Raw genomic sequence first — 25,374 nt, 5'->3', positions numbered from 1 at the left:
CTTAGAATATATATTGAGTCCCTCCTGACCTAGCAAGGATCATTGCCATCAGCAGGAATGTTGTGTGAGGGAGACAGGGTCACACCAGCAGGCTCTGTAGCATCATTTGCACAGCTCAAGGTCTATATGCTTTCCCTTCACAGCCCACAGATTTGCATAAATAATGTAAGGGAGAGATATGTATTCTTGAGTCTCAGAAGTGGGGATTTGTTGTGAGGGAGTCACAAGAGCACGAATGCTAACTGGTGATAACATAACCACATGACTTGGACATAAAAGGTTACCTTAAGGCAGCATCCATCAACTTCATGTACGTAATTCCTGACAGGCACTCACTCTTGCCTGTAGTTAAAAAACACAATTTGTGAAGTCTGAAGATTTCCTAGATGATTTGTGCCATGTTTTCACTGTTCCTTTCTATCAGAAAGCCTTTAGCAAATGTCTTACCTGTTTTCTTCCTTGCTACAGTTTAAGCTCATTGCTGGTCATATCCACCAAGGAAATCTGGACAGGGGAGTTCTCTCTTATTCTCTTTTTATCACCCTCTTTCTGTTTTTGAAGAGAGTTATCATGTTTATCTTCAGTCTCTTCTTCTTCAGACTAAATGTCACTTTATTGAATCTTGCATCATAAATCATGTTTCTACAAAGGCTGACATATTTTTTGCTTCCTTTTTTTTCTATTTTTCCTTCATCTCTCTTTCCTTGTCTTCTATCTAACTGGTACTTTACCTATACACGCTTCTTTGCCACAATCTGATTCTGTCCTTAATTATTTTCTTCATCTATGTCATGACTTTGTAACAGGGCTAGTCCTGAAATTCATGTTTCTTCTTATTCTGCTTTGCCTTCCTGCTTTTGCAAAGAATGATCTTAAAGTATTGAAACATTCTTTGCCTGCCTGGTTAAAGGAGGAGTGTGAACTGAGAGCAACTTTACCAGTGAGGAGCTCCTAAGCTGGAGCTCCAGCTTAGCAGCAGCTTCTCCAGCCCCAGGCAAGGCAGCTGACTGTTCTTGCTATGAGTTTTTTGAGGGCTTGAATGATTTTTAAAAATATGATAGCTTTTTGCAAGAAATATATATAAAAACTCACAATCATCAGTCTTAAAATTTGAGCTAGGTTTTAAGGGGTCAAGGTCTCTTAAGCAGCTCCCATTTTGCTGGTTACAGACAGTCTTTACTTTAAAGAACCACTCCAGAAATGGAAAGTTTATGTCTAATTAGCACTCACAGGCTTCACAGCTGTCATAAGGCTGAGGGACATAAAGATGGAGCAGTTTAAGTGCTGTTACTTGTCTCACAACCACAAACCAGTATTGCTGGTCTTAACATTGATTGCTCCAAGCTGCCATAGGCTGCTGGGATTCCTGATTGTGGGGTTTGTAATGTCCTCATGCCAAAACCAGATCACGGGGTCATTGCCTATTATTGGTCCTACGCATTTGTAGTGTCTCCTCAACCCATGTTATTTTCTCCAGCCACAGCTCTGCACATTTGAAAGGCAAAGTGAAGTTTTTTAAGTTAATCTAGAGATCTTTATTCACTGATTGCAAGATAATGAATTTGTACCAAAAAAAATTTCTTTCTGTTCATTAAAAAAATACCGTGGAAGAAAACTCTAGGTCTGGATATTGTTCTGTGCAAAGGACAGATTGTTGACATTCCTGGGCAATTCTGCTCTCTGGCAAAGGAGTGCTTCTTATCAAGTGCTCTGATGTACAAGTGCCTGAGGGCTTGTTCACATGGGAAAATCCAGTAGCATTATTCATACCTCTTCACTGCAGAATATAAGTACCCACATGGGAGCTCAGCAAGGGTATAATTATTTTGCTCTAGAAAAGTCCAAAGTACCTTTATATAATTTTTCCCCAAAAGAGTTAGCAATGGCATAGGTAATGCAATGTCCTGGAGAAAATGCATTTGGGGACATCAAAAAGGACTGCTTTGTACAAAAGCAACTCTTTCCTTGTGTGACAGCACATTTCCCTGTCTGAGATCCCCTTTTATTTTATTTTTTTTTTCACACAGAATGCTCTTTCTCTACTGTAAAAAACCCCCTAATTTGACAGAGAAACTAAAACAAACACCATACATGTACTTATTCGCACCCACCCACCCATTCTTTTAATTATTGATAGAGTTTTGCTGCACTTGCACTTTTCTTCTATAAATGCATCCTCTGAGCTCCACACTCAGACAGATGTTATCTGAGCAGTGACTACAGCTCAGAAGGATGTGCTGAATGCTGATGGAGAGGGGTAGTGCTGGCTCAGGAAAATAAGCAAGAACGGAATCCAAGTAATGTAAAGCAATTTAACACTTGATAGGGTATTATCAGGACGTGCTGCACCTGCAGCCGTGAACTTCATTTGCATAGCAGAAAAGCAATCTCTGTGCTGTAAAAGTACAGGGTTAGGAAGGGTGGCAGAGAGACTGGGATGTGGCCTTTGCAGTTCTGCCTTTTGTGTCTACTCCGCCCTTTGCAGCTCTTGCTGAGTGACCCGAAGCAGGTGGTACAACTCAGAGAGTGATTTCAGAGTCCTCTGGTGCCCGGTGGCACCCGTGTGCCCCGGCTGAGCACACTCCTGCACGGCTTTCTGCAGCTGCAGCTGCAGGGGCAGGGAAACCAGTGGTCCTCTGAGATTTGGGGAAAACCAGCGACGAAATATTTTGTCACAAATTACCTGGGGAAAGGAAAAAGAGCAGATTGTTGTGTTTCTATGTAGCTATGACTAATGCCCTGCTGCTTCCCTGGGACTGAAGCAAAATGTCATCTGAGTCCAAAATGCCTTTAGCCATTCAAAGGAGGAGGTACAGAAAAGGAGCATCCACAAAGGCTACACTCTAGCTAAGGGACAGCCCTTTTCACAGGCTGCTCCTGCACTTCCCACATCTTATGGGTGACTGGGAGAACTGAGGTTGTCTAGGGAAGAGGATGGTGAGGGAGGACCTTATTGCCCTCTATAAAGTGCCAGGTGAGGAACAGCAGCTGCTCCCAAGTGACAAGCAGTACAAGGGGAAATGATCTCAAGTTGTTCCAAGGGAGGTTCAGATTGGGTATTAGGAAAAACTTCTTTACCAAAATGGTTTTCAAGCACTGGAACCAGCTGCCCAGGGAATTAGATGAGTCACTATGCCTGGAATATTTAAAAGATATATAGATGTGGCACTAGAGGTGTGATCTGGTGGTAGACTTGGCAGGGTTGGGTTAATGGCTTGATTTGATGATCTTAAAAGTATTTTCCAACCAAAACGATCCTATGATTCTGCATAACAAGTGGTGAGGGTAAGGGGGTGGGAGAAGCAGGCAAAAGGCCAACAAGCTACACCCCCACAGCCTCTCTGTTGCCACTGCCTCCCACCAGCACAAGCTGGGTGAGCTGTAAGACACCTCATCCCAAATCCAAGAACCCCATGGACACCCCTTTCCACTACACCCATACACCACATCTGTAGAGTGGGGAATCACAACAGCTGCTTACATTTGGACAGCCTCAGCTTTCACAGAATCTTAGAATCACTAAGATTGGAAAAGACCTTTGAGATCATTGAATCCAAGTGTCAATGTAGCACTTCCAAGTCCATCTCTAAACCATGTCCCCAAGTGCCACATCTACAAGTTTTTTGAACACTTATAGGGATGGTGATTCCACCACTTTCCTGGGTAGCCTGTTCTAATGCTTGGCTACCCTTTCAGGAATTTTTCTTCATATTCAACGTAAACCCTTCCTGGTGAAACTTGGTGTCATTTTGTGTCGTCCTAACACTTGTTACTTGGGAGTCCAACACCCACCTCACCACAACCTCCTTTCAGGTAGTTATAGAGAGCAGTAAGATGTCCCTGAGCCTCCTTTTTTCCAGCCTAAATATCTCCAGCTCCCTCAGCCACTCTTACAAGACTTGTGCTCCAGACCCTTCATCAGCTCTGTTGCCCTTCCCTGGACATTCTCCAGCATCTCAATGTCTTTGTTTAAGTGAGGGGCCCAGAAATGAACACAGGATTTGAAGTGCAACTCAAGGATATGACTTAACCATCAGTGGAGACAGAAGTGCTAATCCCCTGCCCCTTCTTTTTCTGCTCTCCTGTCTGTGGCACTGGGCTAACACCTAGAGAAAAACAGGGCAAATAAACACTATATGTAGTGAATGTAAAGATCTGCTTGCGTGCCCCGAGCTGAAATTTCTGAACAGGACTGACATTTACATGGACAAGTGTAAAAACATGACTGTCTTCATCTCTCAGTCTCCTCATACATACCTTGCACTTCATAGTCAGTGTGATTTTAAAAGGAATGGATGCATGAAACAGCTGTGTCTACTCACTTGCAAGTTGTTATTGGCTCTCTGTGCTCCACATTTTCTGATTTTCAGATTGCATTTTGAAAAGCAATCAAAGAAATTACAATCTTCATCTCCTGTGCACTTCTGTTCCAGGATGTCCCTCATTTTGGGTTCAAAAAAGGCCATATCCACATCAATGGCCACCACCTGTGAATCAAAACATCCCATCAGATCTGGCACAGCAGAGCTGCCGGTACAGGGCTGAGCAGGCATTCTTTGCTGCTTGCTTTTGGAAATGCTGTGCTGAGAGCATCTGCTGGTGGGGAACTGGGAGCACAGGGGCTTTATTTCACTTAACTGAGTCACACTAACCTTATAAACAACACTTTTTAAACAAAAACAGCTAATGCTTGTGATACCAGGAATGGAAAAATGATTTGTGAACAATATGCATCCCTGGGGTCAATTGGATTGATTTGCCTCAAAGTGGAACTATCCAGTCTGAAGTCTGATTTACTTGCTGGTGCAGCATATGCAGATGACACCTCAACCTCTCAATTACATGATGGTGCATAATTACCCCTGGGCCAGACAGTATCACTTAGAACTCAGCATTCAGTTCCACCCAGACTTTGCCACTGTGGAGAGCAGCAGTGGGATGTGTGAGGACAGCTGTACCTGGTACAGCTCCTGCAAACCTCTCCTTGCATTCTGTGGGTTTGAGCCTGCTCAGCTGTAGAAGGAGATCCCTGACTTTTCTGAAAGCTGGATCTGGCTTTATCCAGTCTTCTTTGCTATGGTTTGACACATTTATTGTGTACAGTCCTTGCCCTTATGGTCCAGAAACATGTCCTGTAACAGAGTCCTGACAGAAGTTGGTCACAGCAGAAAAATCCTGAGTCAAAGGGGTCAGTCACTTTCCTTCCCCTGGCACGAGGCTCTCAGAGCAGTGTGTATGCAGCACAAAGTTTTTGCAGATACTGCCCATGCTGGGGCTGAGACCTCTCTGGAAGCGAAGAGCTGTGGTCTCAGTTTCTGCCAGTGCTGTGCCACCCATGAATGCTTCACTTAAAGAAATTGCAGCAATAAAGAGGGAAAGAAAGGAATCCAGTACAGGGCTGGCAGCTCCCTGGTGTGAGTCAAGCTGTGGGTGACCACAGGGAAGGAAGACTGTCTCCAACACCATGGATGTGCAGCCAGTGAATGTTCACAGCTGCCTTTCATGCTTGACAGTCAGGATCAGGGATGTTCTCTTGCAGCATCTGACACACATTTTCATGTCTGGGACCTGGGCAAAGCAGAGTTACTTTGGGCTCAAATTATAGTTTTATTTTTCAGATTCAACCTCCCAAGTAACAGGAGAAGATGAACTGTGTGACTGGAACAGCAACTGGATCAACCCCAGGAACTAAAGATGTCTGGTTTGGTAGAAGGCCAAATAAACCTTCCACAGGCAAAATAAAGAACATGTTCTAGTCTTCATTTTGTTCTTTTTCCATAGGGAAAAATCTCACAGAGATGAGGCATATCTTAAAAACATAAGCATTTTTAAGTGTTTTGGAGAGCTCTATTACAATGATGTAGCCTAAGGAATTTTACATGTTTGGACAGGCAATGCTTTTTTTTGTTTGTTTTTTTTTGTTTGTTTTGGTTTGTTTTTTTTTTTTTTGTTGTTGTTGTTGTTGTTGTTCTTTACTTCCTTAAGCTTTCTGTGTTTTTGCTGATCAGTTTTTTGGAGAAGAGAGAGTGAGACTAATGCAGGGTTTCCCCAGTTCCAGCATCACTGTTTCACCTCCCAGGTAGGGTTTGGCCAGCATGTTTGCCAATCTGATCCATTGCTCCACTAGGAAAATCAGCCCTAGTTCCCAAATACGTGGCTGCCAAAGGGTTCAGTGGCTTCATTGAAGTTCATCTTTTACAAAAATGTGTGGATATCCAGCTGTGAAGACACATCTGGGTGACACTCTGCCTATAAACATCTACATTTCAGTGGGCTTTGCTATGATCATAGTTGATGAAAAAATACTTAAGGAAATACAGGAAGAACCCAGCTTGGCTCATGACCTGATTTAAAATCATATCTAATGTGCTGTAATCTTTACAGTTTCCTCTGAATTACTGGTAAAAGAGGAAGCTCTCACAGAGCACTGTGCATTCACCCAAACATCCTTCTAGTTCTGTACCTTATGTGACTCCATGGCAGCTTAAAATTCTCCTGGATGATCTACTAGACAGCTCTTCTCTGCAGGAGAGCACATGAAGGCTGGAGACTTATCCCCATGACATGAAAATAATCCTCAAAGTAAAACTATTGCATTCCAGGCACATTTCTTTGGGCATTAGAAGTCTCATTACTCAAATGAGGAATAGTGGTACAATCATGGGGCTTTTTATTATCCTATACCAGAAACCAGCAAGTGAAAAAATTGCTTAATACAAACACAAGGACTAAAAAGAGGCTGCACTGCTGTGTTCCCATTCTGGAACTGGTGACTGGAAGATCCTGGCAAAGCAAGCCTCACTAAAAAGGACTCACAAGCGAAGACATATCCGGTATTCATCCCCTTTCCCTAAATGGAATCTATTTTCCTGTAAGTAGGTTGTGAAACAGATGCTCTGGCGTGTGCTCAGCCACAGGCAGCCACAGCCCTGAGTAACTGAGGAAGATGGGCAAAGCCTGCCTTGAGGAATTCCTGCTTTGCCTAAATAGTGGTACAACTTGCTTTAGTTTCTTGCTGTAGCTCCTCACCCGCTCCCTGTTCAGCTGCTGTATTGCACCTGAATAAACAACGGGAGGGGAGGGGAGGGTGAAGGGGAAACACTCTAATTGCTCTTAATGGCTGTATGTTTAGGTAGTGTTTGTCTAGTACTCTGAAGATACAAGTGTTACATTAACACTCAGTGAGTACTAAAAACAGTTTTAAAGTCCCTGAAAATGTTTTAGACTCAGAGAGAAGAAACTCCCCTGATGACACTACAAATTGAGAGCCTGGTTCAAACACTTACTGCACGGTACCCCCAATCTGTAGACAAAATTCCGACCAAAACCAGAGGAATTTCTGTCCACAGAAGGAATGTGAGCTGCACTACTGCTTAGAAAATATACATAGCTATAAGGTCCGAGTTTCAGCTGCACAATGAAAAGTCAAAGAATGACAATAGCAGGGAGTTCCATGTTGCTGTCCCTGCATAGTTTCCAGACCAGATAAACTGACCACTGAAGCACAAATATGCGTGCTTGGATGTGGGGGGTTCCCCTTGTGTCAGACCATGAATTCAGCCTTAGCTTTCAAATTCATACTTTTTTTTTTCATTTCAGCATCACTACCAGAAATATGACTCAAATTACAGCTTCATTTAGAGCTTTTGAAATCCCCTTGCCTCCAGGAGGTGTCCCCCACCACATTCGAGGGACCTTGCACCAGTGCCTTTAAAGAAGTGAAACTAAACAGAAGCGAGCAAGAAGTTTTCAAAATAAGCAGTGGGATTTAGTGTTCCAAAAATGTGGCTGTACACATTACAAAGAGGAGAAGCAATAGAGAATCTCCCCTGATGCTTGTAAATTCATTGGCTTTGCAAAAACTTAGCCAAAAACTGTACAAGGAGGGAAGTGTCATTTTTACACAGTCACCTCTGGACTAGAATTTGACCTCAAATTCCTGGAACACCACCCCAGAGGCCTAACTTACCGTGAGATCATGCCTGATAGCGAAGTTTTCTGGTTTGATGTCGCACAGGTGAAGTCGATGAGAGAAATCATTATCAAAATGCTGCACCATGTCCAGAAAGCTGAGTGCAATGTCAATGATGGCTCTCACCCTGCTTCTGTGTCCAGTAAGGGAGGGGCCGATCACGTTTTCCAAGGGAAAGAGAGTTTTGTGCCAGGCATGTCCAGCTGTGAGATACTCCACAGCATAAAAGTGTCCACAAGAGCCAATAATTCGTAGCACATGTTTGCTGAAGTCCTGCAGCAAACTGAAGTAGATATATTCTTCCTGCTGGAGCAAGGACCACATGCTGGCCACCTGTGCTTTCCAACGTGGTCCCTTCTTCCTTGTCCACAGGGGCCCCATGGTATTGTTAGACAGTTCTAGCCCCAGGGCATTTTTGACCTCCAAAGCTACCATAAGCAGAAGCTCTGTTTCAGGGATATCCTGTGTTTCCACCTCCTCTAGCATACTGAGGTGCTGGTAGCTGGAAAATATTTCTTTTTTGGATTTCAGTATGATGGGCTGGCCTCTCCAATCAGCCTGAATGACCTTCTTACCTCTGTCATAGTAAAGGCAGTGTTTATACACCAGCTTCTGTGCCACACACAGGTCTTCACAGAGGTCCCCAGTCAGGGCTCCGCTGCTGTAGTCGAGGCACTGGAGTGAAAGAGCAGAATATTCATAGCAGAACCACACCCCCATGGATCATGTAGAACACAGACAAATAATGAGCAACAGCCCTAAGCTCAAGAGGTTTGCAGCAGTCACAGAACTGCAAACACACACCTATAACCATTGGGTGATTCAGTGGTTTTTCAGAAGTCTTGAGAGATCTATTACTAGGGGAGCTTTGATTCAAAACAAGGATTATGGGGATGGTAAAGGCCAGGCTTTTCAGGGGCAAGGAAAGGGACTGGATGACCTGTTAATCTGAAATTTGTTACACTTATGGGTTCAGTGAGACAAACTTTAAACACTCGGGGCTATGCTGTGTACGATTATGGGTTGTAACTAAGGCACAGAGTAATGCAGGATTTATCTGGAAGGTTCAGGTGGCATAACTTAGACATCACCACAGAAACTACAGGAAAATCCACGTGTAGATGGATTTCTGGGATATTCCACAGCTCTGCATGTTTCAGCCTTGCACTCAACATACCCTGAAGGAAGTGATAACCTCTTCCTGTATCACCAGGAAAAACAGAGGTTACATACAACGAGTTTTGGACCAAGAACTTTCAGCATTTTTGACTATGTAAATGCTGTGGAAAACAATAAATCTCCAGGTTTATATGTAATTGTCAGAAGCGACATTTTAATATTAATAGCTTCAATACTTAATCTTTTTTAACTGGAAAGAAATCAATCCTTGGAAACAAGGATTGCTGCTTGATAGTTTAGTGGTCAATGCAAATTAGTGCAAGAACTGCAAGGATTCCCTCACCAGCCCTTCTCTAAAGCCAGAATAATTTCCATAATATCATTTCCAAAAGTGGAGGCAGTTGAAGTATTCCTGTGGCCATTTAGAAGTGCAGCTGTAGGGACTGTTTTGGGCCACTCAGAAGAGGGGTTGATCAAAGGTCTCTGGTCTCTGGGAATAGCAGAGGTGATGTAGAAAGCCAAACATCTGTGAGGCAGCTTGACAGTGTCATCCACCTCCATTGCTTTCTGGCATTTGGACCTTCATTTAAACAAACTGGCAGGTCCTCCCTGCACGTGCAGGACTCGCAGTGGCCACCTGAGCCCCACCTCATTTGTGACTGGCTGTTACACCAGGAACCTGACCATAGCATTTAAGTAATGTATTTTCTTGGGACTGTCTCTGAGGTGTGTACACCAGAGGAATATGTTCTGATGCCAAGCAACATTTAGAGTCCAGCCATAAACAACACACTGAGGAATGGGTGGAGGATTAAGTCCAAAATCCAAGAATGGTGATCAGTTGACAGAAACAGCTCACTGAGGGAAGTTCAGAGAGACATAAAAATTATTTATATTCCGATGTTCTCACAGGCCAAGTAAGAACATTCAATGCCAGTAAGGAGAGTAGGGTAGGCAAGTTCTTGCGTTAGTGTCTGGACACTGAGTCCATGCATGTGTGTAGCACACACACACATATCTGCATCCTTATCCACACCAGGATGGATTAGGAGACTCACTCAGCTGTCTGCAGACTTCAGAGCATGTAGATCAATGTTCTGGCTTTTGAAAACCTACTCCTACTAATGTAATACCATTTTACTCTACCTTTTTAAGTAGGAAGTGTCGTTTTCTCTGCAAAAGTAGGTTAGCGGTTCTTACCATCTGAAACCCTAAGCAACTTTAGAAAGAAAATTACAAACAGAAAGAATTTTGGGTTTTTTTTTTTGGATTGTAAGTATAAGCACATTTAAAACTTGATTGACAGACCACAATCTAATTCTCTTCTGTTGCAGTAAGAGAAGATAGGACTTAGTCATGTAATTGGGTTCACATGGGTGAATGCTTGCCCCTGTGGACAATTTTACTGTGGTTCACTCTTAGAGGGTCCACAAGCATGGAATTCTGGCATCAAAAAGAACACATGACCATGAATTGTAGCCAAACATGTCAAGGTGCAGCTTATTTTTGTGTGTTGACATCACATCATTCTTAATGGCCTTAGTGAGAAAAAGTAGTTGTGTAAAAAGCAGACTCAGATTTCACAGGCAGAGGAGGAGACAGGTCCTTTTGTGAACCTGGTTGGTGCTTAGGACTTTTCTGCTTTTTTTCAGCTGAAGCTATAAATATTTGATTATTAACCTAGTATCTGACAAACAGTGTCTGAATCATATTCTTCTTACAATGAACTTGGGCAGTGTTTTGCAAACTGGGATCTGTGGAAGAGGACTTGACCAAAGAGCTCATGGTCTCACAGTGATGAAACACAGATCAGCCCTCCAGAAGTGCATTCTCAGCTGGTCACAAAGGCAAGCAAGGCTTTCAAAAAGGCTTCCTCAAGGAAGCAATCAAGAATGAACCATTTCCTATCAGACTTTTAGGCACAGCCTGCATTGGCAGTTCATCTTGAAGCAATGACTTGACCCTTACATCCATTCCAAAGACACAGTTTTACAGGACAGTCTTCCATCATATTGGCATGGCCCGTACTACTGTGCTCCCTAATGCACTAGCTTGCATTTTACAGTATTAAAACACAAATTCAGTGGACCGAAAACATTTAACCAGGTAATACAGATTACCCTGCCATGGCAAGATGAACCACTTATTATTTACCAACACAGGAAGCTTTCCACTAACTTCAGACTTCACTATACAAGATTGTCCATCGTCCTGCTGATAAAAGGAGGAATCATATCCCCAAAGAAATATTTCAGAAATGGTCATCCAAACTGACATCCCTGTCTTAATGACTGAATTTTGAGATATGTTGATGAGGCAGTTTTAAATCGACCTAGTGACAGACCTTTGAAAGCCACAGATTCTTCTTTAAGTGCCAGATTCTTAAAACTAAAATATGAAAGCACTACTAAGCCAAAAGCCTTATAAAGGAGCAGCTGTACTACACAAAAATGCAAACACAAGCATGGTTCAGACTCACTCATATGTATCTTATTAAAATTGGCTACATAATTTTTAATGTCTTCAGTGCTCTTATCAAGATAAGTTAAAAAAGCTGGATTTAAATTAATGTGAAAGCTTAAATTAATGTAAACCTTGATAAGGATTTATATAAATTTAAACAACTCACTGTACCAACATCAGTGACCTGAAACTGATGTTGCTACTTCTATGTAGCAACGCAATACAGAGCCAGGTTTAGAAGGCACCAAAATTAATTGATTTCTCCAGAGGGAACAGAAATTGATTGCTATGACTTAGTGTGTTCAGTGTAAATGAAGATGAGACTGGCATTAGGAAAGAGCAGGAGGGGTTTTTTTGAGAATTAAAGTTGGTCCCTGCAAATTGCCCAGTGCTATTTCAGCCTTCTCAGTGCAGTACACATCTGCACAGGTGTAAGGAAAGGGAAATAAAACCTTCAGAAATGCCACTTGCAAGGGCATTTTCACCCACTTCCTTAAAATATCTCGTCTCCTACTGAGCAATGACTAGTTTTAAATAGGTTTTCTTAGAAGCTGATTTTTTGCTTAATAGAAGGTGTGAGACTCAAGCTGTCAGGTTATTTGTTTCATGGCGCAGTTGCACTTTCTGTAACTGTGAAACTCTGCTATGTTCAGATGTAGGATGACTTATTTTGGGGCGGATGAAGAGCTTGTTTTCTAATTATTCCACTGGAAGGGCAATCCCTTTCTAACGTCATCTGAGAAAGCTGTTGCTTACAAACAACGATACTACTGATTATTCACCAACTCACAGACAAGCACAACAATCTAAGCTATTCCTCCTCTGGAAGGAGGGTCTGAACCTGAGCTGTCTCAGTGATAGAGACAACTTTCCAAGTTTGTGACTGAAATCTGATCCCTGGACTTTTGAAACCTTGCCTGACGCTTTCCAAACAGAAAAGCAACAAGTCTCTGTCCATCTGTTTATTGGTGACTGCAATGGCAAGGACCTGGACCTCCCTGAGCTTGGCAGCTCCGTGCACCTCCCTATCTCAGTGTTCTTCCCAAGCGCGTAAGGACAAGGCAGGAATCATTCCTTTAGCTGCAAACCTGAGCTCAGCCCTACTTCAGTCTGGCTCCTCAGGTAAAGAAACTGGATCTCACTGCCATTAAAAACATGCTGTCAGGACCATTGCCTGCACTTGCTTTTCCTTTATTATACAGAATTAAGGAAAATCTATGATCAGTTTTTTTGCTTGCTTGCAGTTATAGATTATTTAATTCCCACTACGACTCCTCCTTTCCCACCTAACCACTGTCACTACAGATACCCTGACTAAGAAACCAAATTGAACTAAAAGCATTAACCCACTCTGCTCCTCTTCTCAAAGTGTTTCCTACACAATCCCAAATCTCTTCATTATTAATTTTAAGGGAAATTTTAATCAATATTTGCAAATCCTTTCTTGAATTCTAACCACATCTTACGCCAGCCCCTACCAGACCATAAAGGAGGCGATACAGGCTGCCTGGCACTTCTGAAAGACGACTTTTGAACAAACATCTTTTTGGCTACAAACAAACAAAAACCCCCAACACCCCGAGGAAGGTTTCCCTCCGCTTCGGAGCGTTCGGCTTGGGCAGCGCACCCGCATCCCACGCCCGGGAGCTGGCCCGCCGCCTGCACCTGACCTCGCCCCGGGAAGGGAGGCAGGGAGGGAGGGAAGGAGAGAGGGAGGCAAGGAGAAAAGGAGGCAGGGAAGCAGCCGCCCGCCCGTGCGCACGGAGGGGCGCCGGCGATGCGGCACCTCCGGCGGCCGGAGCCGGGCAGGGCGCCCCGGAGAGCAGCCCCGACGGACCGACCGCGCCTCGTCCTGCCGGGCAACCCCCGGGAGATGCCCCGCGTCCCGCCGAGGCACGTACCAGCCTGGCCAGGATCCGGTGGCTTTTCTCGTCCGTGCAGCGCTCGGAGAAGACGCTCCTGTGGAGGAGGAACAGCGCAGCGCTCACCACCACCCAGCAGGCAGCCCAAAGGAGGAGCAGCAGCAGGGCGCATCGCCGGCAGATTTTAAGCCGCAGCCGCTTTAAGCCCGGGATGCCCCTCATCGCCGCTCCGGGGCTGGGCTGGGGCGGCCGCTTCAGCAGCGGCGGGGCCGAGCGAGCGGCGGCGGGGCCGGGGGAGCCGCGCTGCGCCCCCCGCACTCCCGTCCCTCTCCCGCCGCCCCCAGCCGGGCTGCCCCGGCCCCGGGCCGCCCCCGCCCCCTCCCCGGGCCGGGGCTGCCCCGGCGGAGCCCGGAGCGCCCCTTTTGAATTTAAGCCACGTAGTTCCGCCGGCTTTTGTCTGCGCTCCCCTGTGCCAAGCGGCCCCTGCAGCCACTTGGCGGCTGCTTGCCCGCGCCCCCCGCCTCTCCCCTCCGAGTTTCTCACCCGAGAATAAAAGGAGTTTGAAGGGTGTTGGATGCTGCTGTGGGAACGCTTTGCCATCCAGGCGGCTGCTCGGTACTTTGAAAGAGGCAGCCTGGAGACGGACGGGTCCCTCTCGTGAAGGCTTCGTCTCCCGACAAATGGGGAAAGGAATAAAAAGTTGTCATTTATTCTAGAGTTAACTTCTCCAGAAGAGAGAGTAGCCACTCAGATGCCCTTTCAGTACTCAGTCTCCATCGCCCCCATGGTGGGTCGCCCCTTGGCTCCCCAGCAGCCCCCCCAGCCCCCAGTGGCGGGGTGCAGGCTGTCCTGCCTCCCTCGGCGGCCGACGGACAACGCCGGCCGAGCGGCCGCGGTGGATGCCCTGCCAAAACAGGCAAGGTCTACTGGGTCCGAGATACTGGGTCGATAGAGTGTCTTCCGGCCCTCTCGTTGTCTCCCTGGCACCTGTTCCTGATATTGTGTGGTCAGCTCCACGGGACAGCCTCTGATATATTTGGCTTCGTTAATGTTTCTGAGGGGTCAAAGATTCAGGTGTTTGCTCCCGTGCAGCAAGGAAGATCTTGGCATCCTTTCCTCACTCCAGGTGCAGATGTTTACTGTCTCTGTTCAGAGAGCTTGGTTCAGTGGTGTATGTTCTTAGCATCATGTCTAACTTAAATGAGAAATACTTCCTTGACAAGTCTTTAAAAAGAAAGCTGTCTCTATTGACACGATCAAATTTTATCTCCCAGCACAACACGGGAAGAACACAGGTGCAGCAAACTTATTGTTATCCACAACTTTTTCATGATCAGTGCAGTTCTCCTCTACCTAGCAGAGCAGGACTTGAAATGGAGCTTCTAAGTAGATGGCAGACTGTGGCAGAAAAGAAAAAGAAAGATAAAAATACTGCTGGACATATTCCAGCTTTCCTTTCTAGAGACTGTCAGTGGGGAGGGAGATGCAAGAAGAGCAAAAATACTTTCATCTTCAAAGTCTCAGAAGCAGAATCATTATCATTAGCCACATCTTCCATCAGTGTGTTTTGCTTGATTTCTCCACCGTCTCATTTCTTCACCTGCTGTGGCTGCCTTTTCAAATTTTCTTTTTCTTTCCCCTCATACTTTTACTGAGAGGCTTACTTTTGAGGCATGGGTGATACAGGCTGTTTCTTGGGAATGTGGCAAGCAGCAAAGGCCAAGGAGGCAGCTAGGAACAAAAATATTTTAATCCTGTTTCTCAGTCTGATCAAAAATGCTTTCAGAGACTGTCTCTGACCAGCTTGGGGTTTTCTTTGGAAATTTCTAGGGCAATAAGTGGATGAGGGAGAGTTTTGCTCAGCCATTCCTCTGCAGAAGCACCAGCTAGGCTTGAAAACTGCCAACCTTCATCAGTGACTGCTGCCACCTAGGAGATAAAATTGCGGATCTGCCATAGTGATGTCTGGAACAATCCCGAGATATGTCTCACATTGAAGAGAGATGTGGGTGGTGGGGAAAGTCAAGAAAAATCCCTACTCCTGGTCCTAAGCTATCTAGGTAATAGTTTAGGCACTACCGAACCCACATGTATTTTAAAGTGTGGATCTTGACTTCTCTGTGTGTCAGCAATCCCCAAGGGATATTATGCATTTTTATTAAATGTCTGTGAAATTCTGCATATCTTGGTGTTTCAACAATAGTTCTGAAAACTAACCTAATTACACTTGACTTTAAGCCAAGAAAAAAATACAGGCATTTCAGACCAGGTTAGGTGTCACAGCTGACCTTTTCTAATTGCTGCTGAAAAAAACCAAGCTTGTTCTTTCCTCCTCCTCCACTGCCACCTCCCTCTTTTTCTCTTTGTGTTGCCTGCCTAGTCCAGTCCCTTTCCCCAGTGAAAGATATTCCTTGCTGCCCAGGGAGCTTTCTCAACTTGCTAACAGGGCAGAGAAGGGTAGAGCTGTTTCTTGCCAGGATTACTTTCAGAGAGGTCAGCAAGCCCTGAGGATGCCGCCAGGCTGGTGCAGAGAGGCACATTGCACGGCTGGGTTCTCTGGGGTGCTGGAAGCAGAACTGTATCAAATGTCCACACCTTAAAGATGTAATGAGATATTGCAGACAAGGTGGTCTTAATGGAAATGTTTTCTGAAAGAAGCAGTCCTGTCCCTGTTTCCACCCCAGCCATATGCTGCCCCTGCTCCCTCAGCAGCTGGATCAGGGTAGTTAGCCCTGCAGGCAGCATCAGTAGGGTGTCTGGCTGCACTTTTCATTTCATCCCAAGATACCAGCTAAAATTCACTGGATTTTGGGGTCCATAAGGAGCCCAAATCCTCCTCTTTGGTTTGGAAACAGCTGCTACATGTAGCAAAAGCAATTCTAACTTTAACACGCAGGTATCTAATGCTTTGAAATTACAGAATATGGAGAAATAAAGAAAATCATAATAAGTTTTAATGTAGTTTTAATATTGCCTTAATAGTTTTAATAAAAAATAAAAGTGCAAGATGAAAATAGCTTAATGAAGCAAATGCAAGTTATATGACTCTTACACTGGGTAGTTTACCAGTTTCATTTTATGGTAAATCCCAGAGGAACCATTTGCAGGGAATAAAGCTCTGTCTTCTCAAAAGATTTCAATATAGCATTCAGGTGGGGGGAGGGGTTGTATCTAGTTGTTCAGGCTCTGAATTTTTAAATATCTCACTGACTTTAGTGAGTGAAAAAGCTGGACAAGTCTGGTAAATATGTATGTGTGTGTGTACACATACCTTCTTGTACACATGTACACAGAGAGCTTCAGAGCAGGTCAAGAATTGACCCAAAAGCTTGGATTTAGTAAAAAATAAAAGCCTGGGTGACTTAGGATCAAGTGGTTTAGCCTTCAATAACAATTTATTGCTAGCTGCAAAATTCAAGTCTAATTTCAGATTTCCCTAAGCTTCAAGGTTAAGACCAACAGAATTATATATATATATATATATATATGTATGTATGTATGTATATGAGTGTCCCTATGTGCCATAGCAATTTTTCTTTAAGAAAACCCTCTGCATCAGAGAACCTTTGTTTACTGTATATATTAAGATGTGGATGCTTCATGTTGCATTCCTGTGTTTCCAAAGGTGGCTATATTCCTATTCTCATTTTTACTGAGAATTAAACTCGATGGAAATTAATTAGCAAGTTGAATTAAGGCAAGTGACATCAAGGGCAGTAAAAATAATCCAGGACTAACAGGAATTAGTTCCTACCCAATTAATCTTTGAATTAATGCTTAGAGCATGATGTCAGCATAAAATTGGTCTCCTCTTCAGCACTGTGCTGGGCACATCACAAAATTGCACACCACCAGTGACAGTTCAGATGTCAGATGCTTTAGTAGCCAGGAGTGATATGCCTTGGCACAGCCAGGTTGGAGCCTGGCATGGCATCCATCTGTGCTGTATGCCCTGCAAGGGCTCAGTAGCTCCTAAGACCAAGGCCACAAGGAGTCCTCAGTCCAAGGAGCTGCTGAGCCCTCATGTTTCTCTCACCTTCAGACACAAACTGCACTGCAGGCTCAAGTCCTATTATGCTGTTAGACCTTATTTTCCTAATTACTGCATTCTTCATGAAGAAAGAAAGTAAATCAGTCATTAAGAACTACCTTGGCACTCAAGTTAATGAAATGTAAAACTGGTTCATTAGGACTCATTGTTCTCTTTGATTGATTTTATCACCTTCTGTCATTGGTTGTCTATGGAAATAGGGTACATGTCTGCTAATTTTTCACAAGGTACATATGAATCTCCTGTTTTCCTTCTAGGAGGTCAAGAAACTTTTAAGGGCTGTTCATATAGACTTTGAAAATATATTTTAACATACAAATATTTATTTCCAATTTCCTTTGGCAAAGTTGCTGCTGAGAAACCTTGCAAGGTTAGGCATAGGTTTGAACATGCCCTTTAGGCAGTGAAATTCCCCTGCAGAGTACTGAGTCTACCAGAGGAATCCAAATGAATTTTCTCATTTATGCCATTAATCAAAAAGAGTACGTTGCAAACTACTCGCAGAAGTTTTATGGCACCAGTGAGCAGCGAGTTTATCAGGTCACATTGTGAACCAGAAGCAGAAAAATGGCACAATATAAAATACAGAGTACAGCTTTGTGGGCAAGGGAAAAGCCTGGTATAATTCACTGATTTAAACAAGGGCAAGTGTTTAGGCAGAAAAAGCTTTCCCATGTATAAATAGAATAAAAATATTGTAATATATTTTCTCCTGTTTGCTTTTTAATTTTTGAAATATTTCTTAGGCATAGTTGCCCATGAAAGCTAAAGATATTAGCTTTCTCTTTCACTTCTACCTCTTTCTAGGTTCCACATAGCAGAGTTCAATTGCCCTGCTCTTCTCATATATCCCCTTTCAATTAATCTCTAAACCTCATGCCAACTTTTCCCTCTCTTTTGTAAACAGTATCACCTGAAGAAGCCAGTAAGGTACCTTGGCAATCACTGTAGCAGATTTTGGTTTACTTGTAATTCTTCAAACCCGGCAGAAAAAAATAAGACTTTAAAAATATTCTGGAACTTTTGTGTCGGTGTCTCAAATAGTGCCTGATACAATATTGCCTTTGCTTCTCTGCTACATTCTTTGCCTTTTTATGTTACCAGTCACCAAAGGGAAAATTAGCTGTAAAATGAAGCTTAATCAGAGAGGGGAATTATAAATGGATTTTTTTTTTTTGCCTGGGATTGGAGTCAGTGGCTTGAGAGCAATTTTCCAAGCCTAAGAGGATGCTTTCCAGTGAATCTGCTGCTGTGTGGCATGTTGTGTGTCTGTCCACAGTCTGTGAAAGGGAGAACAAAGAAGGGAAAATGCTGAGATTGTTTTCCAGTCTTTCTGTATGCTGCTTCCAGTCTTTGCATCAAGTCCAGGCCAAGTGATCTCATTATGCCAATACTGAATCTGGCTCTTTGTAGCCTCTCTTTATGAGTGTCTGAAGCAATTCCAGAAATACTTAGAAGCTGCACTAGGGTTGTGTAGAAAGAAACACCCCACCATCTAATAAGCTAATTCTGCCTGGCATTGGGCTGCTATTTACATGAATGGTTTAAAGTAATTTAAATGGGCAGAATATTACACATAATTAAGAGATGGCATTAACAGGGCTGTGATCATTTGGATAGGTTGTAGCTCAAAAGAGAAAAAGTTAAGTGTCATCTTTTCTAGTCAAATGACCAGACATTATTTCAGTGCATTAAAAAGACATTTTGATAGCTGATACTACCAGAAAACATACCATGTTGTCATACAGATTAGATCAATTCAGCTCAATGGCTGCAGACTCTGAAATGAGTTTATGTTAGGAATTTGCACCAGACTGATTTTAATTTTTTTTTCTACTGGCAAGAGTGACCCAAAATCCACATGTTCACATCATGCTATGCCACAAATTGTAAAATGCAGTCAGAGATCTGCATGCTGTCTGTTACTAGAAGAGAAATGGAAAGCAAAACTGATTTCCAAGGAGATGGAAAAAACCATCTCCTTCGTAGGCACAAGTAACCACCAAGTGGATACTTACAATACTGCATGTGAAAGGTTTTGTAAACTGGAAATAGAATTCCCAGGGAGAATCTGTGCTGCTTTTCTCCACTTACACAAGGGAATCTTAATTTATAGCATTTTTTCTGATTTGTTTTGTTGTTTTGGCTTAAGGGCTGTGTACTATAGTACTGCATGTTTAAAAATCAAATTAAATGGAGCCATCCCATACAGTAGATCATGATGCATTTACACATGAGTATGTCCATTTTTTGATTTCTCTTCTAAAAATCCAAATCTGAAGTAGAAAAAAATGAGGGTTTAGGAAAATCATGGATGATTTTCAGTACCAGTTTTGTAAAACTTAATTATTTTCAGTTATTTCCTTGAAGCTGTTCACTGCAGTTTCTTTGCAAATGATGAATAGTTGGGCATGGAGCAAACTGCAAAATGATCCATTAGTGAAATCCAATTTTCTAGCAGAATTTCCAAGTAATTAGATTTTCTTTATGTGATGTATTGTTAGTTTTCATGCATCCAATGTTGTATGACATTTGTTTAGGGAAGAGTAGATGATTTGATTTCTGTATTGCTTACAACAAACAAACAGCTCATAACTTTATCAAGTTTAAGCATCCCTTAGTGTGATTCCCCTGTGTTACTCCTGAGCAAGAAATCTGTGTGTGGGATCCTGCCCAGCTGCCTGAGCAGCAGCAGTGCCACCACTGCACGACGTTCCTCCTGTTACATGCAAGCATCCTCCAAGAACCTGAGTGGTTCTGGTGACCAGGCCTGTTTCTGGGGCATCACTGCTACACAGACATCAGCAGAAAATAAAACAATCAAGGAGTGCCATCTCACTGCCTCCTGCTTTGAGCAGAGTAGCTGGTGAATTAGAAGCCTCAGAAACAGATTTCTGTAGCTTCTTCCACAGGCACAATCTTCTGCTTTCTTCCATTTGTCTTCAGTACAGTCCAATTTTCTTCCCTGCTTACCTTTTTCTCCTTATTCTTCAATGATTTACCTTTCTGGTTCTTCATAGCCCTTGTCTACCACCAACATCCTCTGAGAGTCACCTCTCTCCTCAGAAGACTTTGTTTTAGAAGGAGACTCTCTCCCCTATCTCTAACAACAGCATTCTTCTTCTTGGAAAAGGAAAAAAAAAAAAATCCTTAATTCTGATCCAGAATCAGTGGATCTGCCTTTGATTTACACAAAAGAACAAAAAAGGAGGAATATGCAGAGATGCCATTTTTGGACAATATTTTAGATTGTTGTTGCTGGTTTTTCAGCTCCCTGTTTCCTGCATAGAACAAAATTGTGGTTACAGTCCATGCTGTACACATGCATACACACATATGTTCTTAGCAAAAGAACTCATAGCAAGTTTTCCAAAATGAAAAATGGGGATTGCAATGTTCTGGATGTGATCCTCAGTCTGGGAAGAGAGAAGATCCACCAAAGGAGGGGAAATGGAACCACAATTAAACCACAAGAGACACAAAAATCAGCCCTGCAGATCTGCATCTCTGGAGTAAAATTCCAGCTGGGGAAGCACTTAGGCTCTGTTTTATTGAGGAGAGCATGCATTGCTGGCCAAACCTCCTTAATATTTCTCTTTCACACTGACAAATCAACAACTTATAAAAGACCAAAATAAAGTCTTCTAACATCCTGAAATATGTTCAAGGAGTAATTGAAAATGACATCTCCTCATGCATATGGCACATTCTATGCACTTTCAGCTTGGATAAAGTGGGAATGGAGTTGTGATGAAACACTGGAATGAATTACAGGATAGCTGAGATTAAACAGAAAAAGGGTGAATGTTTTTGCATTTTGGTCATTCCAAAGAAAAGTGCTGGACTGAAGCAGTGCCCAAGGGCTGTGGTTCTCATCTGCAATCAGAGCACATCTAGCTGGATTATTGACTCTTTGCTTGCCTGTCCTTTACATGTGCCTGTTACATGGCACACATCTCACCGTTCCCATTTGAGCCATTGACTTGTTATGTTAATGCCGAGTACCAGGACAAGCAGGCAGAAGCACAGAGTGCTTTAGTCCCTCAGGGAGAGGAATAGACAATGAACAAAGGGATGTAGGTGTGTTTTTAACTCCTCTTCGAGCACTGGCACAGCTGGACTAACACTTCATCAAACAAGGACTCTTTGGTATGCCCATTCAGTGACTTTCTAAGATATTTTGGCTCTGCAGTTTGGAAGCCAGTCCTCTGAGGTGCTGGAAAAGAACAATTTACTAACAGCCTCTCACACCGTTCTTTAATCAGTGCCTCAAAATCAGAAGCGGGAATAGTACCTGCCCTCTCTGAGCACAAGATCCCAAAAATAGACTGCCTATTCCTGGACAATGTTAGGGCAATGTAATGGGGAGAATCCTGCCAAAAGCACATCATTATCTGGGCAATTTGCACAGTGAATTTAGAAGAGGGGGGAGGGTTTGGTTTTTTTTGTAGTTGTCTCTGCCACTCTCTCTAATTTTGAGGGAATCTCTCCAGCCCTCTAAACAGGTTAGCTTTGATGTTTCTGACAGTGACATTACCAACATGTCACTGCTGCAGCCTGAAAAAAGGACATGGAAAATTGTGGTGGCAATATGGTGTACAGACTCAGCAAAATAGCACTTCTGGGGAAGGGCAAAACCACCTTATATAAAACCAGGAAAAAAGGAGCAAAGAGCTATCCAGCAGTGCACAGCAAGACCCTTGTATTCTCCTTCATGCTGTCATGGTTTGCAAATAAATCTAGTGCCTAGGATGAAAGACTTCAAGATCTATGGCATCCTGAATTGGCTTAGTTAAGCAATTAGTGACTGCTGAAGGCTGAGTAATCCAGGATGTTCTGGTACTTTGTTAAGATACTGGAGGGTCTAAAGTTGCAGCAAGATTTTGAGTGTGTTTTTTATCAGGAAAGTTACAACCCTATTCATACAGGGGCTACCAGAGCTGCAGAAAAGTTCAATGTGTCAACCACTGAGCCAGGAGGTTGGGACAGGAAGAGATTTTTAGGGACTGGTGAGGAAGGAGAAGTTCTGAGAGCATGCTGGGCCTCCTGAATATCCAACCCACCACTGCAGGGTAAATTAGCTCCTCATGCTTGTGGCAACCAAGTCAGAGAGTCAACCTAGCGCAGAAGCACAGAGCCACCCTGTGTGTCTGTCTGCTCCACAGTGGCACAATACTGTGGGGGCTCATGGAAGAGCAGTGCAGATGTTCTGAGCTGGACTGGATGGAGCCACTGGGAATATAAATCCTCCACTTGTCAGGCTCAGCATAGTGACAGGACAAATAAGATGACAAAAGGAGCAGTTGGTAAATGGCAAAGGAAGGGAAGGAGCAGAGGGAGGCAGAAGGGTCCTTTAGCATGTATTATTACTTGGGCTACTGAGGTTTCATCTCACAGTCATGCTCCATTATTCAAGGATGGGCAGAAGGATCACAGGATCAGGACGCAAGACTTTCATTCAGTTCTTGTCTCAGTTGTAGCATTCCTCTGTGTGTTTCACAACAGCAAGAGCTGAGTGCAGAGTCCAATGAAGTGCCATGGAGCATTCCAACTGGGTTCTGGGGTACATAGACACCCCAAACTGGCCTCTCCCATGTAAACATCAACATTCTCTACATGGTTAAGTCTAGGTTAAGTGTAGTCTGCCCTGTATTTTGATTAATCACCTATTAAAAATTATTTTGTTGGAAGAGGCTCGTGGGGATCAAGCTCATTAATTACTACATGGCACACATGCATATGTAGATTAGGAAGGCCATGAACACACCCAAGTGTTCAGCACTCTACAATTACAGTATGTCACACAAAAAGCAGTCCTGCTTTTTGGGAGGCCAGGGCAAGCTTACCTCTGAAGACAAAGTACTGACTGCATAGTAAACAATACTTCTATTTGTTTTGGCTTAGTGCTATTCCTCTAAATGAGTTTGGGCTTTGAGTCTACCTGGTTTTGAAAAGCCAGGGGTAATAGGTGAGGCTAACATTGCTGGAATGCCAGTGGCAATGCAATTTCCAGGGATAAGCAGCTCTGTTCACCTGTAGTCAACAAAATCAAACCCAGCAGAAGTGGGTGTTGTTAAGGTAAGCAATGTTAATGGAGTCAAAATGTCCACATGGGCACATGCACATTGATGTGATATAAATAGGATTCAATTTAGAAGGGATTAAAGCACCCAGTGAGGACTTCCTTAAACACTCCTCTTTAAATTTGTTGTCACTAGCCCAAAAACTATTGTTTGCAGGAAAGCAAAGAAATCCAACAAAGCTGTATGGTTCTGTACATCCATATTTACAATCTTCCCTTTCAGTCTAGCAGTCTACCTAAGATAGTGTGAGCAACCAATATGTAGAAACTTGAGCTTGTGAATCACCTAAGCAGAAACATAAAAAAATTAAGAGGAAATGGGAAAATACGATAAAGAGGCCTGAAGACAACTAATTTCGGCTTTCTATGATGCTCAGAAATACACTAAAGTAGATGTTGTAACTTTATCTCATATAAGAGAAAAAGACAAAAAAATTGAGCAATGTGAAATTTTTAGATGGCATACACCTGCAAATAGGGACGTGACCGCCACTTGAAATTAATTTCAAAAGAGAGTGAGATTTTGTATGTGTACTGTAGTATCCATAGAAACTTTCTGTCCCTTTTCATCATTTTGCATGGAATCCTTCAGAAAGGACAGACTATTAATGTAATTTCTGCTGGCCTCCCTCAGCTCTCAGTCCACAGCCATCCAGAAAGCTGATTCACATGGTTGTCCTCTCCCAGACCAGTGCTTATGTTTCAGGCTCCTCACTTACTCTGCTGCTACTGCTTCAGCTGATTCATACATGCTACATCCCTGTGATTAAAAGCAATGGCACAAATACCTACAAATTATTTCTTTAGAAAGAAACTACTTCAAATACAAAGTATTAAAAAAAGAAACAGAGCAGCTTAGATGTCTAGATATCTCTGTCAGGACTAGAGAATGCTGGGCATCCTTATATTTTCTTTGTAAAGTACCTTGCTTTGTCATCCTCTGTACCTAAACCATTTCTGATAAATGTGTTCCTTCCCACCCCTCCTTTCTCCTCTATTCCCAAAGGATTTTTATGTATGCATATGTAATTTTCACCTCCAAATGAACAGCCTTGTAAAACAAAACCGTGTTTCCATAAAGACAATTTACAAGGCTCTCAGAGCTGATAATTAGGCCCGTTATCTTTCAAAAAAAAAGTTGTTGTTTTCCCTCAGGTAAGTTATTGTGTAGTTTTTGTGTTTGTTCTTCACATAATCCTTTGTGGATTTAGATCAATACAGGCTTCCAGGAAACTGTGATAATACACTACACAATATTTGCTACACAACAAATGCTTCTTTAATGTCTTTCTTTTGTCAGCTTGTGTCCTTGATTCTTATTTTAGTTTGTGAATTTTTTTAAGGGTGTGGGAAAAAAGTACCAAAAATTACTCCCATGTAGGAGTATGAGAATAAAAAAGGTCACCAGAAGTCATCCTGTGTCATGTCATTTAATACCCTTCTTAAATGCAACAAACTGCTTTTTAGAAGCAGTTTCTCTTTCCTTTGTTTTATATATATATATATATTTAATCTTTTCTTCCCTGTTGCTTCCAGGCAAGATTTTTCCTAACATAAGTGTAAATAGAAACTTTACTCAAATTTCTTTGTTCCATTTGTCCATTTGGGGTACATTTTACCATCTCTTCTCCCACCAACACAGAACAGTGCCAGGCATCCTGGTGTCAGAGGCTCCTCAGATTCTGGGCTGCCAGGAGTGACAGGAACTCCCCATGGGGGCCTGCCAGGGCAAAGCCTGGCAGCCAGGGCCCATCCCATCCCATCCCATCCCATCCCATCCCATCCCATCCCATCCCATCCCATCCCATCCCATCCCATCCCATCC

At 43.1% G+C, this 25,374-nt stretch overlaps 1 protein-coding gene across 1 annotated transcript; it reads right to left on the bottom strand.

Annotated features, from left to right (window-relative positions):
* Positions 1-682: 682 nt before the first annotated feature.
* DIPK1C (divergent protein kinase domain 1C) lies at positions 683-13,716 on the bottom strand. Its single transcript, XM_015619298.2, has 4 exons — positions 13,456-13,716; positions 7,970-8,647; positions 4,323-4,487; positions 683-2,683 (listed from the first exon to the last, which is right to left on the bottom strand). The coding sequence occupies exons 1-4, from the start codon at positions 13,636-13,638 to the stop codon at positions 2,468-2,470; spliced, it is 1,242 nt and encodes a 413-aa protein (XP_015474784.1). The 5' UTR covers positions 13,639-13,716; the 3' UTR covers positions 683-2,467.
* Between the last annotated feature and the right edge of the window lie 11,658 nt (positions 13,717-25,374).

Source organism: Parus major, chromosome 2 (assembly GCF_001522545.3).
Source record: "Parus major isolate Abel chromosome 2, Parus_major1.1, whole genome shotgun sequence".
Taxonomy (NCBI): domain Eukaryota; kingdom Metazoa; phylum Chordata; class Aves; order Passeriformes; family Paridae; genus Parus; species Parus major.
This window is presented reverse-complemented; position numbering and strand designations above follow the sequence as displayed.

Bases quoted from the DNA above. Each gene is read 5' to 3' on its own strand.
- DIPK1C (XM_015619298.2), bottom strand. From the start codon at position 13,638: ATGAGGGGCATCCCGGGCTTAAAGCGGCTGCGGCTTAAAATCTGCCGG. The intron at 8,648-13,455 runs GTACGTGCCTCG...CTTTCACTCCAG, and splicing joins ACCGGATCCTGGCCAGGCTG to TGCCTCGACTACAGCAGCGG. The intron at 4,488-7,969 runs GTAAGTTAGGCC...TTTGATTCACAG, and splicing joins CTATCAGGCATGATCTCACG to GTGGTGGCCATTGATGTGGA.